Below are 16485 nucleotides of genomic sequence, written 5' to 3'. Positions count from 1 at the left end.
TTCATGTAATCAGATTTATCATTCTTACATGACTTGGGGAGACTTTCGCACCAAGATTATTAATCTATAATTCCCCTATAACTTTTTCTAATTTTCTTATAGGCTTAAATTTACATTCAGAGCTCTAATCCATCCGAAATTTATTTTCCATATGCTGTAAATGATTTAAATTCAATTCTCAATTTTGTAGCCCATTGACCCAATAATATTAATTTTAAGCCATCCTTTCTACCCTGATTTGAAATTGTACCTTTGTCACTCTCTGAATGCCCACAAAATTGTGAGTCTGTTTCAGGGCTATCTACAATACCTCTGTTAGATAACTATTAAAGTTTCTCTTCGTTTGTCTTTTTCAGATGTTAATGACTAGTTACTCTTCAGATGAACTTAAAAATGGACTTGTCCAAGATTGACCATGTATTGGCAATTATTGAAGCTATGTAATGCATTATTCTTCTAATTTTTAAATATATTTGAAAAATTCCGTGCTAAAAGGTTTTTTCTAAGGATTGATTTGTCAAATCCCTTTGCAAATTATTTTAAGATTTTGGTCAGAAATGAACTCTATTAATAGATTGAGTGCTGTTTCCAGTCATACCTGGAAGCAGGAGTTCAAGCCTCAGCTGGTAGGGATTGGCGGCTGCTGGCCATCTGAGTTTTTTAAAAACTGCTTGCCGTGAAGCTAGTCTGCAGCCAAAATGTCCAGCAGAAACAACAAGCTGCCCAGCAACCTGCCGCAGTTACAGAATCTGATCAAGCGAGACCCACCGCCCTACATCGAGGAGTTTCTACAGCAGTATAATCACTACACATCCAGTGTGGAGATTTTCAAATTGCAGCCAAATAAACCCAGCAAAGAACTAGCAGAACTGGTAATGTTTATGGCACAGAACATCCTAGATATGTGCATCTGAATAATAGGAGAGAAAGAAACTTCAGAAGAGCCTGTGCTTTGTTACAGATTAGTCTCTGCTACACAGGGTATCTAAGTAATTTTCCTAAGGGGTGAAAGATCTTCTGTCCTGTAATCATACCGTATTGGATCCAGATCTTCGAATGACGTTTTGCAAAGCTTTGATCTTGCTGAGAAATAAGAATCTCATCAATCCATCAAGCCTACCAGAGCTCTTCTTTGAACTTCTATGTTGCCATGATAAGCTTCTGCAAAAGACTTTATACACACATATCGTGACTGATACCAAGAATGCAAACACAAAACACAAGAATAAAGTGGATGTAGTGTTGCAAAATTTCATGTACACCATGTTAAGAGATAGCAATGCAACCACAGCCAAGATGTCTTTAGATGTTATGACTGAACACTACGGAAGGAACATCTGGAATGATACCAGAACTGTCAGTGTTATCACAACTGCCTGTTTCTCTAAGGTCACCAAGATATTAGTTGCTGCTATGACATTCTTTCTTGGGAAAGATGAAGATGAAATACAGGACAGTGACTCCGAATCTGAGGATGACAGACCAACAGCAAGAGACCTGCTAGCACAATATGCTATAGGGAAGAAAAGTTCCCAAAACAAGAAAACATTGGAAAAGGCAATAAAAGTGCTCAAGAAACAAAAGAAGAAGAAAAAACCAGAGGTGTTTAACTTTTTAGCTATTCACTTGATTCATGATCCCCAAGATTTTGCAGAAAAACTACTAAAGCAGCTTGAATGCTGTAAGGAGAGGTTGGTAGTGAAGATGATGCTCATGAACCTCATCTCCAGATTGGTGGAAATTCATGAGCTCGTCCTCTTCAATTTCTGTCACTTTTTGCAAAGGTTTCTGCAGCCCACCAAAGAGAAGTAACAAAGATCCTTGTTTGCTGCACAAGCATCTCATCACCTAGTACACCCAGCGATTATTCAATCATTGCTTATGACTGTGGCCAACAATTTTGTTATTGACAAGAACTCTGGAGAAGCCATGACAGTAGGAATCAATGCTATAAAAGAGATAACAGCTCAGTGTCCTCTGGCCATGACTGAAGAGCTTCTCCAAGACCTGGCCTGGCTCAGTATAAACCACACAAGAATAAGAATGTAATGATGTCTGGTAGAACTTTGATTCAGCTCTTCCGAACACTGAATCCTCAGATGCTGCAGAAGAAATTCTGGGGTAAGCCTACAGAAGCCTCTGTAGAAGCAAGAGTACAGTAATATGGAGAATTAGATGCTAAAGATTACATTCCAGGAGCAGAAGTTCTGGAAGTTGAGAAAGAGGAGAATGCTGAAAATGATGAAGATGGATGGGGAAGTACCAGTCTCAGTGAGGAGGAGGATGCCGATGGGGAATGGGTTGATGTTCAACACTCTTCCGATGAAGAACAGCAAGAAATTTCCAAGAAGCTGAACAGCATGCCCATGGAAGAGCAGAAAGCCAAAGCAGCAGCCATCAGCACCAGTAGAGTTTTAAGTCAGGAAGACTTCCAGAAAATCCGCATTGCCCAAATGAGAAAAGAACTTGACGCTGGCCCCTGAGAAATCCCAGAAGAGGAAATATATTGAAATCGACAGTGACGAAGAGCCCAGGAGTGAATTACTTTCTCTTCGGGACGTTGAACGCCTTCATAAAAAGCCAAAGCCAAAGTCTGACAAAGAGACAAGAATAGCAACTGCAATGTCTGGAAAGACAGACTGAAAAGGATTTGTGAGGAAGAAAACCAAAATGAATCCATTTTCCAGTTCAAAAAATAAAGAGAAGAAAAAACAGAAGAACTTTATGATGATGCTGTATAGCCAGAATGTCTGGTCAAACAATAAGCGTTCCTTCCGAGAAAAATAGTTGGCGCTGCGAGATGCACTTTTGAAAAAGAGAAAAAGAATGAACTTCCCAGAAAGTTTTCCATTCCAAGAAGAATGCTAATTTGTGTCACTATTATTCATGCAAAAGTATTGAATGCCTGTTGTCCCTGTAGATACAAAATGAATGAGTTGTAACTACCCCTTCACTCAAGGCTTGACAGCTTAGTTGTAGGGGTGAACACATACATGTGTATTTGCAGTGCAGTGTAAATAGTTCTCTAGTAGAGGTAGGTCCATATTTCTATGCAGTCACTGAGGCCTTATGGACTAACACTGTGGGGATGGGGGTTATGTATTCCTGTAAAACAAAACAAAACAGACAATTGTAACAAGAGTAAGAGGTTCTTACTTGTATGTAGGCTTACCTGCTGAAAACAGGCCCCCGCTGTACAGATTTTAGGTACATAATTGAGCTCTTTTAGTCAATTCAAGAGATTTAAATGACCCCCCCCCTTTTTTTTCTTTTTGGAATGCCATTTAAAGGCTTTTTGGTTAAGACCTCACTTTTTGGAATGTATTTAGTTCATCATTTGAGATGACTTCATACTGGTTTCCTCAACCTTCCTTCACCCTGTATTATTTTCAGCCCACTGTTTACCTTGTCTCAATAAAAGGTTTCTAATGCCAAATAAAAAAATATTGAGGGGATTATTGACATATTTATAGAATTGTTTTCCCAGTCAGGACTACAAGATCCCACTTTGTTCTATTTTCCTTTTAGGTGCCCCTTTTAAAAGGTTTTAAACTTTCAAAAAAAAGTTTTTTATTAATCATATGCTATTTTATTTTATTTTTTTTTATTTTTTTTTTTGAGACAAGGTCTCACGCTATCACCCAGGCTGGAGTGCAGTGGTACAATCACGGCTCACTGCAGCCTTAGCCTCCGAGGCTCAAGTGATTGTCCCACCTCAGCTTTCCCAGTTGGTGGAACTACAGGTGCCTGCCATCATGTCCAGCTATTTTTTTGTATTTTTTGTAGAGACCGAGTCTTCCTGTGTTGCTCAGGCAAGTCCCGAACTCCTGGTCTTACGGGATCCCCCTGCTTCAGCCTCCCAAACTGCTGGGATTACAGGCATGAGCCACCTTGTCCAGCTTACTATACTCATTTTACTGAAGATAGTTAGGTTTCCTTTTCTCTGGTCTTACGTAGATGACATTGAAATTACTTTCTTTAAGGAGATGTTGTAATTCCCTATGGAAACATTGGGGCCTGGTGCTTTTAGGAAGATTATCTCTATTTCTATAGGATGTTACCTTTATTTCTTATTTTATGTTGTTTGTCCTCTGTTTTTTTCTTGATTATATTACCTAATCATTTATTTTATTGACTCTTAAATTGAATTCCTGCTTCCTAGTTGTATTATTCCTAATTCTTGTTTTTTAATAGCCCCATTGAAATATAATTCACATACTATACAATTCATCCATTTAAAGTTCAATTTAATGTTTTTTATATATTCAGAGTTTTCAGAGTTACATAACCATCACAGTCTAACTTTGGAACACTTTTGTCACACTGCCCCCCCACCCCCCCCCAGTGAAACCCTGTACTCACTGCAGTCACCCTCATCCTTTCCTAGCTTCTTGTATCTTTGATACTTATTTCATTCTTTATTAATTTGGGTATTTAAGAATTTTTCCCTGGTCAGATTTGGTTTTTGTACCATTTCTAGTTTGGGATTTTTTTTTTTAAGGTGTTCTCTGGGGCCTAACTTATGATTCCTTTTGGTGACTATTCCATATTTGAAAAGAAGATGTAGTTTATGTTCACAAAATCAGGTTTGATGTATCTATTGGAACCACCTTAATGTCATTTAAGTTTTCATATAGTTGATTATTTTCCTCCCTTTACATGTCATGGATTTCAAGAGGTAAATTAATATCCGCTACTCCTGTTTCTTTTTTCTTGTATCTTCATTCCTTATAGTTGATGCACAGATATTCATAACTATCCCTGTTTATCACTATAAAGTGGTCATAATTTTGTCCTCAGTTCAATCTCGATACTAAGATCATGGTTTGGGTTTTTACTATTATTATTGTTGCTTAGTTGTATTCGCCTGATGAAATTTTAATTTTTGTTCAGTTAGTTACCTTTATATATTTATATAATCCTCCTAATCCTTCTCTTCCTTAGTTTCTTTTAATGCCCAGCAAGGAACAGTAATGAAATTAGTATAATTCCTCTTCTTCCACCTTTACCTCTACTACCCATTTTTTAGTTGATCATATCCTTTTTTTTTTTGATAGGTTCTCACTCTGTCACCCAGGCTGGAGTGCAGTGGCAGGATCCCAGCTCACTGCAACCTCCACCTCCTGGGTTCAAGCGATTCTTGTGCCTCAGCCTCCTGAGTAGCTGGGATTACAGGTATGTACCACCATGCCCAGCTTTTTTGTATTTTTAATAATAAAGACAGGGTCTCACCATGTTGGCCAGGCTGGTCTTAACTCCCGACCTCACGTGATCCACCTACCTTGGCCTCCCCCAGTGTTGGGCTTACAGACATGAGCCACCATGCCCAGCTGATATCCCCACTTAATATTTACTTTTCTCATTTTAGATATAGTTGTACTTCTCTTACTTGATTGTGGCAATAGCTACTGGATACAAATACTATTTCTTGATTTATTAAGATGATTAATTTTGATAAGAAATAAGGTAATATACTTGCCCTACCAATTATTTATTTATTTAGAGACAGAGTCTTGTTCTGTCGCCCAGGCTGGAGTGCAGTGGCATTGGAGACCAGTCTGGGCAACACAGTGAAACACCATCTCCAATACAAAAGGGCGTGGTGGTGCACATCTGTAGTCCCAGCTACCCGGGAGGCTGAGGTGGGAGGACCACCTGAGCTCAGGGTTTAAGGTGGCAGTGAACTGTGATCGCACCACTGCCTACTGCCCTTCAGCCTGGGTGATGGAGTAAGACTGTCTCAAAAATAAAATAAAAGAAAAAGAAAAAAGAAAAACAGGAACGATGCTGTGCTCTGCAATATGTTTTACTATTAATTATATTAAATTTTTGAGCATTGATTCCATAATACCACATCCAATTACAAGTAGTTTCGCCTGATTTGGTTGTAATTTTAAAGCAAAAGAGGAGGCACAAACTCAAATGGTTACAGAAGGAAGGGGAGTTAGTGTAGTTGAGTTGTGGAGTGACTGTTGAGAGGCATTGTCATCCAATGACCAGATAAACTTGTCTACCAATAGGTCAGCACTTGGCTGCCAGTGGACAGAAAGAAGTAAGGATGAGAGGAGGGAAGAAGGGGAGAGGAGGAGAGAGGTTTCTATTTTCTAGGCTGGGCACAGGGGTGGCTCATGCCTCTAATCCCAACATTTTGGGAGGTGGACACGCGAGGATCGCTTGAGCCCAGGAATTCAAGCTTAGCTTGGGCAACATCTCTACAAAAACTTTTTTAAAAAGTTAGCTGGGCATGGTAGCAGGTACCTGTAGTCCCAGCTACTTGGGAGGCTGAGATGAGAGGACTGGGCCCAAGAGGTTGAGGCTGCAGTGAGCCATGATCAGGCCACTGCATTACAGCCTGGGTGACAGAGTGAGACCCTGGCTCAAAAAGCAATGATCATCATTGTATTTTCTTAAACTCACAGGATTCCTAGTGTGGCAGTACAGCACATCCTAACCACTTTGCTCTGTGTTACTTAACAACTGTATTACCTGATCAGTGAACCTTTTTAGGCATTGATAAGTTAAGTGTTGGGCAACAAAAGTTTGATACAGATTTGGGCTAACAAATTAACATTTTCAAAGATACTGTAAGAAAGCAAAATGGTGTTTGACAAACTCAAATTACGATGCTTCATTCTGTTAACTGCTAGGCAATCGATTTAGTGAATAGAGCAGAAATACATTTCAATTCTGAAGAGACAAATGTTGTTCTCCTTACAGAGTGACTCAGTGATGTGACCTTTGATAGAATGGTATTTAATAATTTGTCACTAGTGAATTCTACCAAACACTGAAGGAAGAAATTATACCAATTTTGTCCATATTCTTCAATAATACAGGAGAGGAATTCATTTTATGAGATCAGCGTTACACTAGACAGTGACATTAAAATATAAAAAGATTGTAGATCAGTATCCTTCATGAACATTGATGCAAACTACTCAACAAAACACTTGCAAAATGCAAAACTTAGCTGAGCGTACCCAAATGCCAACTGTGATGTCATTACTTATGTTGTACTACTTTATTGTATATTGTATGACTTTATTGTAGTACAATGTAAGTAATGACTTCACAGTTGGCATTTGTGTTCCCCTCCATCATTGATTTCTCAAATATTTACTCGAGGGTCATAGTGAACAGTGGTTTGGGGCACACAATATCCTGTATTTGGTCCCTGATTTTATTTTTAATAATGAAGCTCTTCCAGTACAGAAAGACTCCCGTTTTTACATTCTTAAAAATACCCCATCATTGCTGCTCAAAACTTAACGATCACCCCCTAGTGGTTTCTTAAAATATATTTCTTAAAATACATTTTCTATTTGTAGAGATGGGGTCTTGGTTTGTTGCCCAGGCTGGTCTCAAGTGATCCTCCTACCTCAGCCTCCCAAAGTGCTGGGATTACAGGCATGACCCAATGCTCCCCACCATTGCCCTCTAGTGGGAAAGTCCTCGAAGAACTTGCTATTCAGATTACAAAGGAGCATGATAGAACATTTGAAAAAACACAAATATTAGCTTTTCCCCTTATGCCAGTTTGTTTGCCAAATTCCTTTTAGAGGAAACTAAGCTTTGTAGTGCCTTCTCTTTGATACACTGAGCTAGCAAGAGACTTATTAACGTTAAGCCTGTAAAGTGGGTGTTTCTTCATTCTAATACAGAGGTAAGAGGTTCCAGTCTAATACCACTATGGAATAAAATGTTGAGACAATCTCAGTTACAAACAGTATCTTTGGCATCTGAAAACACCTCAAGACCGCAGAATCGCTAAGCATTTGATTAATACTAAAAGAGTTGTAATGTTTTGACCTCACGCATAATTACAAAATGAAGCAGGGTCATTTTTCAAGGCTTTTTTTGGGGGAAGAGGTGGTGCGTCAAACCCCCTTTTTAACCACAGTAAGACATACACGCAGAGCTTAAACTATCACCATCTGAACAGATAAGATACCAAAATACAGGTGCTCTCAAATGCACAAGTAAACTGACTTGATTCTTGACTACACTGCATATGCCTATCTTTTCCATCTTTTGGGCAGGGGGAGATGGGTTTGTTCTTCTGGAAGTGCACAATACTATCTACATTTGAATTTATGTGTGGTAAAGATGCTCAAGCAATATTCCCTTAGAAGGGTTTAAGTATCACTAAAAATTCTTTATCAGTACTGCATAGCTTTCCTATGTGCAATTTCTTAACACCTTACTCAAAAAATAGTCACACACTGAATCAAAGCAGCTGCTTTCCTATCTCTGGCTTTCTGTAGACATTTCTCTAACCGGAATAACTCACATTTAAGGCTTTAAAATTCTCTTCATTTTGAAAGGAAAAGAGTGCATGGATGTATTTTTGAGACGGTGTCTTGTTGTGTCGCCCAGGCTGAAGTGCAGTCGTGCAATCCCGGCTCACTGTAACCTCCGCCTCCCGGGTTCAAGCCAATTCTTCTGCCTCACCTTCCGGAGTAGCTGGGATTAGACACGTGCTACCATCCGGCTGATTTTTTATATTTTTAGTAGAGACAGGGTTTCACCATGTTGGCCAGGCTGGTCTCGAACTCCTGACCTTAGGTGATTCACCCACCTTGGCCTCCCAAAGTGTTGGGATTACAGGCGTGAGCCACCGCGCCAGACTGGACACATTTTTTTTTTTTTTCTTAAATCCCAAGAGACAGAGGGCTGCACAGAAGCTTACCATCCAGCAGTTAATGGTTGCATAAACATGTATTTAGATAGGTTTATAAAATAATTCTTCTTCTTGCCCAGCCACTAAGTAAAGATCGAAAGAGGTTAATAGAATGAAAGTCCTTTTCCTACCACAATCTCTTCTAAAAGGTTAAGAGATGGAGTAGGTGCATGTATTAGTGGCAAGAGAATAGGAAATACAAGCAACTTGACAAGACTAAGTTTCTTCTAAGTATAATTTTTATTAATAAAAAGATTAACCATGGCCATGTAAAATGAGTGGCTGGGCTTAGAGTTTGCTACACCAATGAGATTAAAAAATTAATACTTGAGAATGTTAACAATAATTTATAATAGCATTCCTTGATAGAGGCATTTTAATTTTAGCAGTTATTTCTCTTAAATATATAAACTAATCCTTAGTGTCATGGAGGAGAATCATCATAGCTACTGATCAATCAAAAAAGAATTTGAGAGCTGTTTAGTGGTGTTAACTCAAGACATACAACCAAACTGTAGGAAAATCTCCCAAAAAAGATCTGGAAAACTGTCCAGTCACAACACAGGAAGTCTATCACTGTCGGACACTTGTGACGGGGGAATATCCCACTTCCAAGTCAAGTGTGAAGAATAAATAACACAAATTAAGAATGTACCCAAGATCCCCAAATAAATTAGTAAAAGTGCCATTAAGAATTATCAGACATAGAATGTGTTCAAATACAAATTTGTTAAATCCAAGAGATACAGTAATTTTATTACATAAAATTTCTCCTTGTGCTAAAAATGCTAACTTACAAGACATAATATTTGTAATAGAGGGAATCACGGTCGGCTCATTGAATTCTTTTTCATTACTGAAGAATAGAACAATAGGTAGTGGACATAGAAGCACTCAGAGTCCTCTGAAATTCAAGGTTGTTACATTACGTTCAACCAAAATAAAACTACCATTCTCTAATAATATAAATGCCTGTTCATTTCACCTTTCAAAAATAAAGTCCATTTCTTCTCCATTAAAGCTTCTGCAAGACTGACAAAGGTACATTCTACCTATTAAAAATAGGAGCACTCTTCATCTTTGGATAATGTATCACTGCTTAGGGAAAATGTACTCATATACAGATTTTTGAGGCAGCTGTTGGAGTTCATTAAGCACTTTTTGAATGCTGTACCTTTAAAAATTTGTCTTTAATATAGCTTTGGAAAACCAAAAATAGAAGAAAAATATCTATGGTAAAGTATATTTCATTCTGATTTGATAGCAGTAAAATACAAAAAAAGTATTTAGTGCATTGTCACTTGATGTTAGTTTTCTGCTATTTTATATGACTGAATGACAAAAAAAGTTCTAACTTGTTAAAAATGTTGTATAAGTCTTTGACTAGTAAGGCAAAAATGAAATTAAGCACTGTAAAAAGTAGAAATTAAGTTCTACAAATTTGGTTCCCATTTACAATTTCATTAACAGATAATGAGTTAAATAGAGATACAACGTATCCAATACCCTCATGATGACGGTAAATAGAAAAAAAACAACTAGTAGCATTTATAGATTGTGAAATCCTTAATAAAACCAATATATATTCAAAATATGTTCATAGAGAACCAATACCTCTCCTCCTGCATGTAAAAGAACACTTGTTAAAAATAATTAACAAAAATACCAATAAAACAATGAAAACCCATTTTGTTTCACTGTGCCCAAAGGTATGACACAAAATATTGGCTACAAGAGGTAGGTTAAAAAGAAAAAGAAAACCAGATTCTCCATTCTTTGTCACTTTTATTCAGTAGTAGGTTTTTTTTTTTTCCTTATTTTCAGTGCCAGACACGGCGAGGAGTGATTACAGCCAACTGTTATTAAAACATTTGTTCGCAACATATACCCCCTTTATACCACTGACCCCAAACTGACTCATTTTGTGTGCTTTCATTCTTTCTTTTTTTAATATACCACCACCAAGACCGGGTGGAGGGGGCAAGGGTAAGAGAGATGAAGGGGAGGAGTCCAGGAGGCCAGAAGAGGAGGAATGCTACAAGCCACAGTAAGAATGAGCTGTATTTAATTTAAAAAAAGGGGGAAGGGGTGTACCCCACAAATGATACAGTAATGAGGATACACAATTAAATCCCATAGCATGACTGAAGGCTTTCACTGTGTTTGACGTCATCACAATGGAAGGCATAAAAAGTGGAGTAAATCAATGTTGATACAGTCCAATCTAGTCCATTAGGCAAGATGGTGCAAGAAGTCATTTAAATTAAAAGTGCCCTACCCTTACCTAAATGGCTAGCAGACATGGAGAACACCACAGTGATGAATCCACAGAGCTTTCTCCATGTAGCTATAACAATGTGTTGTCGAATGGCACACTGTCAAACACTGGAAAGGGGCGCCACAATGGACCTCTCTCTTTTATAGGAACGAATGCTAGATTCAACTATCTCAACTAAGCAGGAAGTGGGTTCTTCTGCTAGGAATGCCAACCCTAATTCACTTTGTCTTGAAATATATACAGATTGTTTGTAGTAGCTACGGCAATGATATTTTCCTTGGGGTGCCAGGCTGTGTGAAGGATTTTCTTATTGAAGTCTAGGCTGTCAACACTTATTTCATCTTTCTTTCGCTTGCCACTTGCACAGACTTTGCGAGGCTTCAGAACCGTGCGAGGCTTATTGTTTTCCCGCGATGCTTCTAGGGTTATGTCTCGCTTTGTGTTTCTGTCAAACATTCTGAAGAAATTATTGTAAGATCCAGTCATGACAACGCTGTGAAAATAGACAGTACACTCAGTCAAACAAGCAGAACAAGAAATTGTTTTTAAGTAAAATGATTCAGTGATTAAACCATAGGAAACAGCTACTTCAAGCAGATTTAAAGTAAGGGACAGGGCTGTTGACATCAACTCAATCACCGGAATAAACCAAAATATGGTACTAATTAACTGAGTTTTCTGCTTATTATTCCTTTTCATGGCTACCAAAACTATCACCGAAGTTGACAGCATCCTCAAGTAAAACTTCTTAGTAGTGCAGAATTATCTTTGTTGAATAGTTTTGCAACTACAGGTTATGTGATCAACCAGGTCAGGCAGCTTCTCAAAGGAGCAACTATCTGTGGAACTCACAGGTTCTAAAATGAAAGAACCCCGCATGAAGTAGCTGTAGCTGTTCACAAGAAACCAATGCTTTATCTTATGATTTACATTTTTTGGGTCAGGCACGGTGGCTCATGCCTGTAATCCCAGCACTTTGGGAGGCCGAGGCCGGTGGATCACGAGATCAGGAGATTGAGACCATCCTGGCTAACACAGTGAAACCCTGCCTCTACTAAAAATACAAAAAAAGTAGCTGGGCGTGGTGGCGGGCGCCTGTAGTCCCAACTACTCGGGAGGCTGAGGCAGGAGAATGGCGTGAACCCGGGAGGCAGAGCTTGCAGTGAGCCGAGATCGCACCACTGCACTCCAGCCTGGGCGACAGAGTAAGACTCCATCTCAAAATAAAACGACGACGACAAAAAAATACAAAAATTAGCCGGGCGTGGTGGCACGTGCCTGTAGTCCCAGCTACTCAGGAGGCTGAGGCCGGAGAATCGTTTGAACCTGGGAGGCGGAGATGCAGTGAGCCAAGATCGCACCACTGCACTCCAGCCTGGGTGAGAGTGAGACAGTGTCTCACTGTCTCATAAATAAATAAGTAAATAAATAAATAAACAATTATCTTCTCAGGGTGTTGTCTGGTTCAGATAATCACATTTAATAAAGGCTTATAATCTGCTCCTGAGAAGTGGTACATAATGTGTGTGTGTGTGTGTGTGTGTGTGTGTGTGTATATATATATATTTTTTGAGACAGGGTTTCACTCTGTCACGCAGTTTGGAATGTGGTGGCACAATCACAGCTCACCGCAACCACAACCTAGACCTCCTGGGCTAAGCAGTCCTTGCACTTCAGTCTCCTGAGTAGCTGTGACTACAGGCATACGCTGCCATGTCCAGATAATTTTTAAATAATTTGTAGAGATAGGGTCTTGCTACATTGCCCAGGCTGTAATATTTTATTAACAGAACATCATTTTACTTTTACCACTAAAAACATTTTAAGCAAATATTTGTAGAAGTATCAGTTTAAAGGGGTGGCAAAATTTTTAAGCTGCCCAAGACATTTCCCTGTCAGTTCTATTTGCCAGCCATTACTGCTCGACATTTATTAAGTATCCTCACAAACAAAACTTCCTAAGTTTGAAGCTCTTAATAATTTGGAAAGGGTCTGCTACCACTGCTTATCACATGGTTCAAATTATTATTGTAAATAAGGATTACAGGATACTGGGGAATTGTTCAAAGTAATACTTACATACAAAGGTCACCTACTGAGTACAAATGATTATCTATTTAGTAACGTCAATTCCCAAAGAACACTTGACGACAACTTTAATCAAACTCAAGGTAATGCATGCCCCTGAACATGATAAAACTGTATTTCTTTAAAAATGGCTCATGTAATTTAGATTGACATCCCCATATCATCTGTGTGTTTTAATGGGTTAGGACATTTAGTCTGTGGCTATTTGAAACTTTAAAAAGGTATCATTAGGTCAGCATTTCTGTGGTATTCCTGCCAAAAATGTATAGCCTGAATCTAATAACGAGGAAACATTCTGTAAAATAATTGGCCTGTGTTCTTCAAAATGCCAAGATCACAAAAGACAAGGAGAGACTGAGGAACTGTTTCAGAATAAAGGAGCCTAACAAGAGATGACAACTAAATGTTGGATACTGAACCAGACTGACTTTGTTCTGTGCCATAAAGAACACAGTCACAGTAACTGGTGAGTTTTAGTGGGTCTGCGGATTAGAGGGCAGTACTGCATCGCTGTGAATGTTGCTTTGGATGCTGCACTATGTTGGGAAGTGTTTTTGTCAGGAAATACTCATTCAAGAATTTAGGGTTATGGGCATCACATCTAGAGTAAACGGGGTAAATTCCCATGTAGCACACAAGTTGTGTGTGTGAGCACGTGCGCATGTACCTATGTGGACAAATATAGCTATAAACAAACAGAGGATAGACCACGTGATACAGCAAACAGCAACAGGGGAACTTGGGTCAAGGCTGGCCAAGAGTTCTTTGTGTTATTCTAACAAATTTTCTCTAAGTTTGAAATAATTTAAAAAATTTTTTAATATTAAGGAAAACAAATAGTTTCTTTCTGATAATAGAACATACAACTGCTAATTATCTGCTTAAACAATACAAGGAAGAACTAGTTGTAGCTGTGCGCCACACCCTAGTTCAGTATCTCTTTAGTCTTCAAATTTGTTAATGTTTTTTTTTCTTCTTCCTTTTCCTTCTTTCTTCTTCCCTTTCCTTCTTTCTTGATGCCTCAGGTTTAGTAGTGGCACTCAAAGGCAATGTTTGCTACCAATAGAGCTCTACTAGTTTACTAGTAGTAATAGTTTACTAGTCCTCTCATCATGTCAAATATCAGGTAATTTTAAAAGCCAGATGAAAGAAGACATTCTGTAAGTTCTATTATCCTTTGTAACACGTAACACCATGAAATCGGAATCATATTAAGCTCTGTGATAAAACTGTTGTTAAAGTATCTCTAATTACTTTAAATGTCAGTTTAATTCCAAAAATTATGTTTTACTACTTTCTGTTCTACTGGAACATAGTGGCAAATAGACAACTAGAAGACTCAAAGACTTACTTTATCTTTAAATAACGGTAACATTTTACTAAAAATGAATACTAAAAAGGAATTACACTACAGCAAAACTGGAAATTACAAAAAACAAAGGAAAACTACTCCTAATATTTTAACCATATATATTATGGTTAACATCATACATAACATACATATGAAAGACCACTTCTATGAGGTGTTAATGTAGCATCTGGAAAACCTGGTGTCTCTAACAATTCAAATCAATTATCTGCCGCCCGAATGTTTCTAAAACAGTTTAATGGTAGAATCACAACCAAGCTGAAGCTTCACTGTTTTAATGGTTAGCATGTCAGAAATGTGATCTGGTTCATGTAAGAAAAAAAATTCTAGACGTTTAAATAATTTAATTACCTAGAATTTGTGTACTTTTATATTTACTAGTGAAATACAATGCTTAATTTTTATCTGCCAGTACTGCCGCGCTATATCTAAGATTAGTAAATGTATTTCAAGGAATCCCTAGAGACAAATGAAGTTAGGACCTGGAATGAAATAATTAAGTTTCTTTTCTTTATAAAATTCATATTTGAGAGGTTTGACTTAAAATCAATTACCTGTCAGATCCATTCCAACAACATTCAAATTTGTCAAATATGCAGTCATTTTCATACAGTGAACAGAGTTTACTTCTGAGGTATTCATGCACCTGGGGAAAAAATACAAATATACTACACTGAAATTAGGAAAATGATTTAACAAGTCCGTATTTTTAAAAAGAAAAAATGGGCATATACAGACACACAAACAAACCTTTTAAACCTATTAATCTCAATCTTCTCAGTAACAAAGGCATTTTGTCCTTTTACAAAACACACAAGCCCTTCAGGGGGGCACATTTTCCTACTGGTATGACAAAGGAAAACTCCATTCTGGGCATGGCACACATAACCTTTATAAGCCTGAATAAAACATTCAGGCCAAAAACACTTGAAAATGGCACAGTTAAGAGACTAATAAAAGAACATTACAGCAATATCTCAATATCACTATTCTTGGCTTTCAGTCCATTAACTACTGATAACAACACTGAAACTGTGCCTATTTCTTTCTTAAATACCATTTTCTGGGCATAAATTTGACTGAAGCCTCTATTTCCAATTATAAATGCACATGTATGCATAGTGTAACCATGCCTTGGTTTGATGATAAATTATATGGTTATCCTGGGCATATATTATTAAAAATTTGATAGTATCATATATTACTTATACAATGTCAAAAGCAAACAAAGCTGTGCCTGTTTTTTGAATTATACAATTCTGTATTTACTAATGTCAAAAAAGGATAAACTAGAAATAAATCTCATATTTAAAAAGTTGCCTGAGAAATACGACATATTTAAACATTAATATTAATTACAAAGAAAAGTTCCCAAGTATTTGTTGTAACTCAAAGGAAAAAAGAAGTGTCTATATTTCACCCTCTTTTTTTAAGGAGCTACTTAACGAGAAATGACAGAAATGAGTAGGTACTTTCTAAATGCTTAAAATTCTCTATTCTATATGAAACAATCTAAACTTATTTCAGTGTCCATTTTAACTTCAAATATAGCGGAATGATTCAGGCCATGTCTCTGTGACATCAAGTGAAAATCTGTAATACAGAGGAATAGCAACTCATGCGGGGTCAGGACCAAAACTGAGCATGTAACACAAAAAAATCAGTAAGAAAAAAATACCCTTCAATCACACAAAACTTGGGAAGATGCTGGTACAAATTCAATAAAAATAGTTTTATCTATATAAGATACGTTTGCCTATAATGTGACTACTTTTAATCACTCAAATTGATTATAGGTAGAAAAGTAGCAAATCAGGTAAAATTAGGTAGATCATAATTTAGCAACATTTTAGAATGCATGTTACAGGGTTTCTCCCTATACATCAGTATGAAGCTAAGGTTCAAATCAATTCTTCTCAATGGGAATGAAATGGTGGTGAGGGTAACTAGGAGATGTATCAATCTTGGCAGTTACACAAACATAAGTCTTTTTTCAGTATACACGAGGGATTGGTTCCAGGAACCCCAGGGATGCCCAAATCTGCAGTTAGCCCTGCAGAATCCACACAT

At 37.6% G+C, this 16485-nt stretch overlaps 1 protein-coding gene and 1 pseudogene across 4 annotated transcripts in view; one reads left to right on the top strand and one right to left on the bottom strand.

Moving 5' to 3' along the window:
* The first annotated feature begins 689 nt into the window (after nt 1–689).
* Nucleotides 690–2868, top strand: LOC112630138 (annotated as a pseudogene). Its single transcript, XR_003120816.1, has 2 exons — nt 690–886; nt 958–2868. The product of XR_003120816.1 is annotated as a protein SDA1 homolog (transcript).
* A 6037-nt stretch (nt 2869–8905) lies between these two features.
* Nucleotides 8906–16485, bottom strand: part of PPP2R2A (protein phosphatase 2 regulatory subunit Balpha) — an 81392-nt gene continuing 73812 nt past the window's right edge. For all 3 annotated transcript variants that reach the window (XM_025394706.1, XM_025394707.1, XM_025394705.1), the window contains exons 9-10: nt 14970–15061; nt 8906–11451 (exon numbers count right to left, since the gene is read on the bottom strand). In XM_025394706.1, coding sequence (XP_025250491.1) covers nt 11172–11451; nt 14970–15061 — 372 coding nt within the window. In that variant the 3' untranslated portion in view covers nt 8906–11171. The remainder of the gene's footprint in view (nt 11452–14969; nt 15062–16485) is intronic.

This window comes from Theropithecus gelada, chromosome 8, assembly GCF_003255815.1.
Source record: "Theropithecus gelada isolate Dixy chromosome 8, Tgel_1.0, whole genome shotgun sequence".
NCBI lineage: Eukaryota > Metazoa > Chordata > Mammalia > Primates > Cercopithecidae > Theropithecus > Theropithecus gelada.
This window is presented reverse-complemented; position numbering and strand designations above follow the sequence as displayed.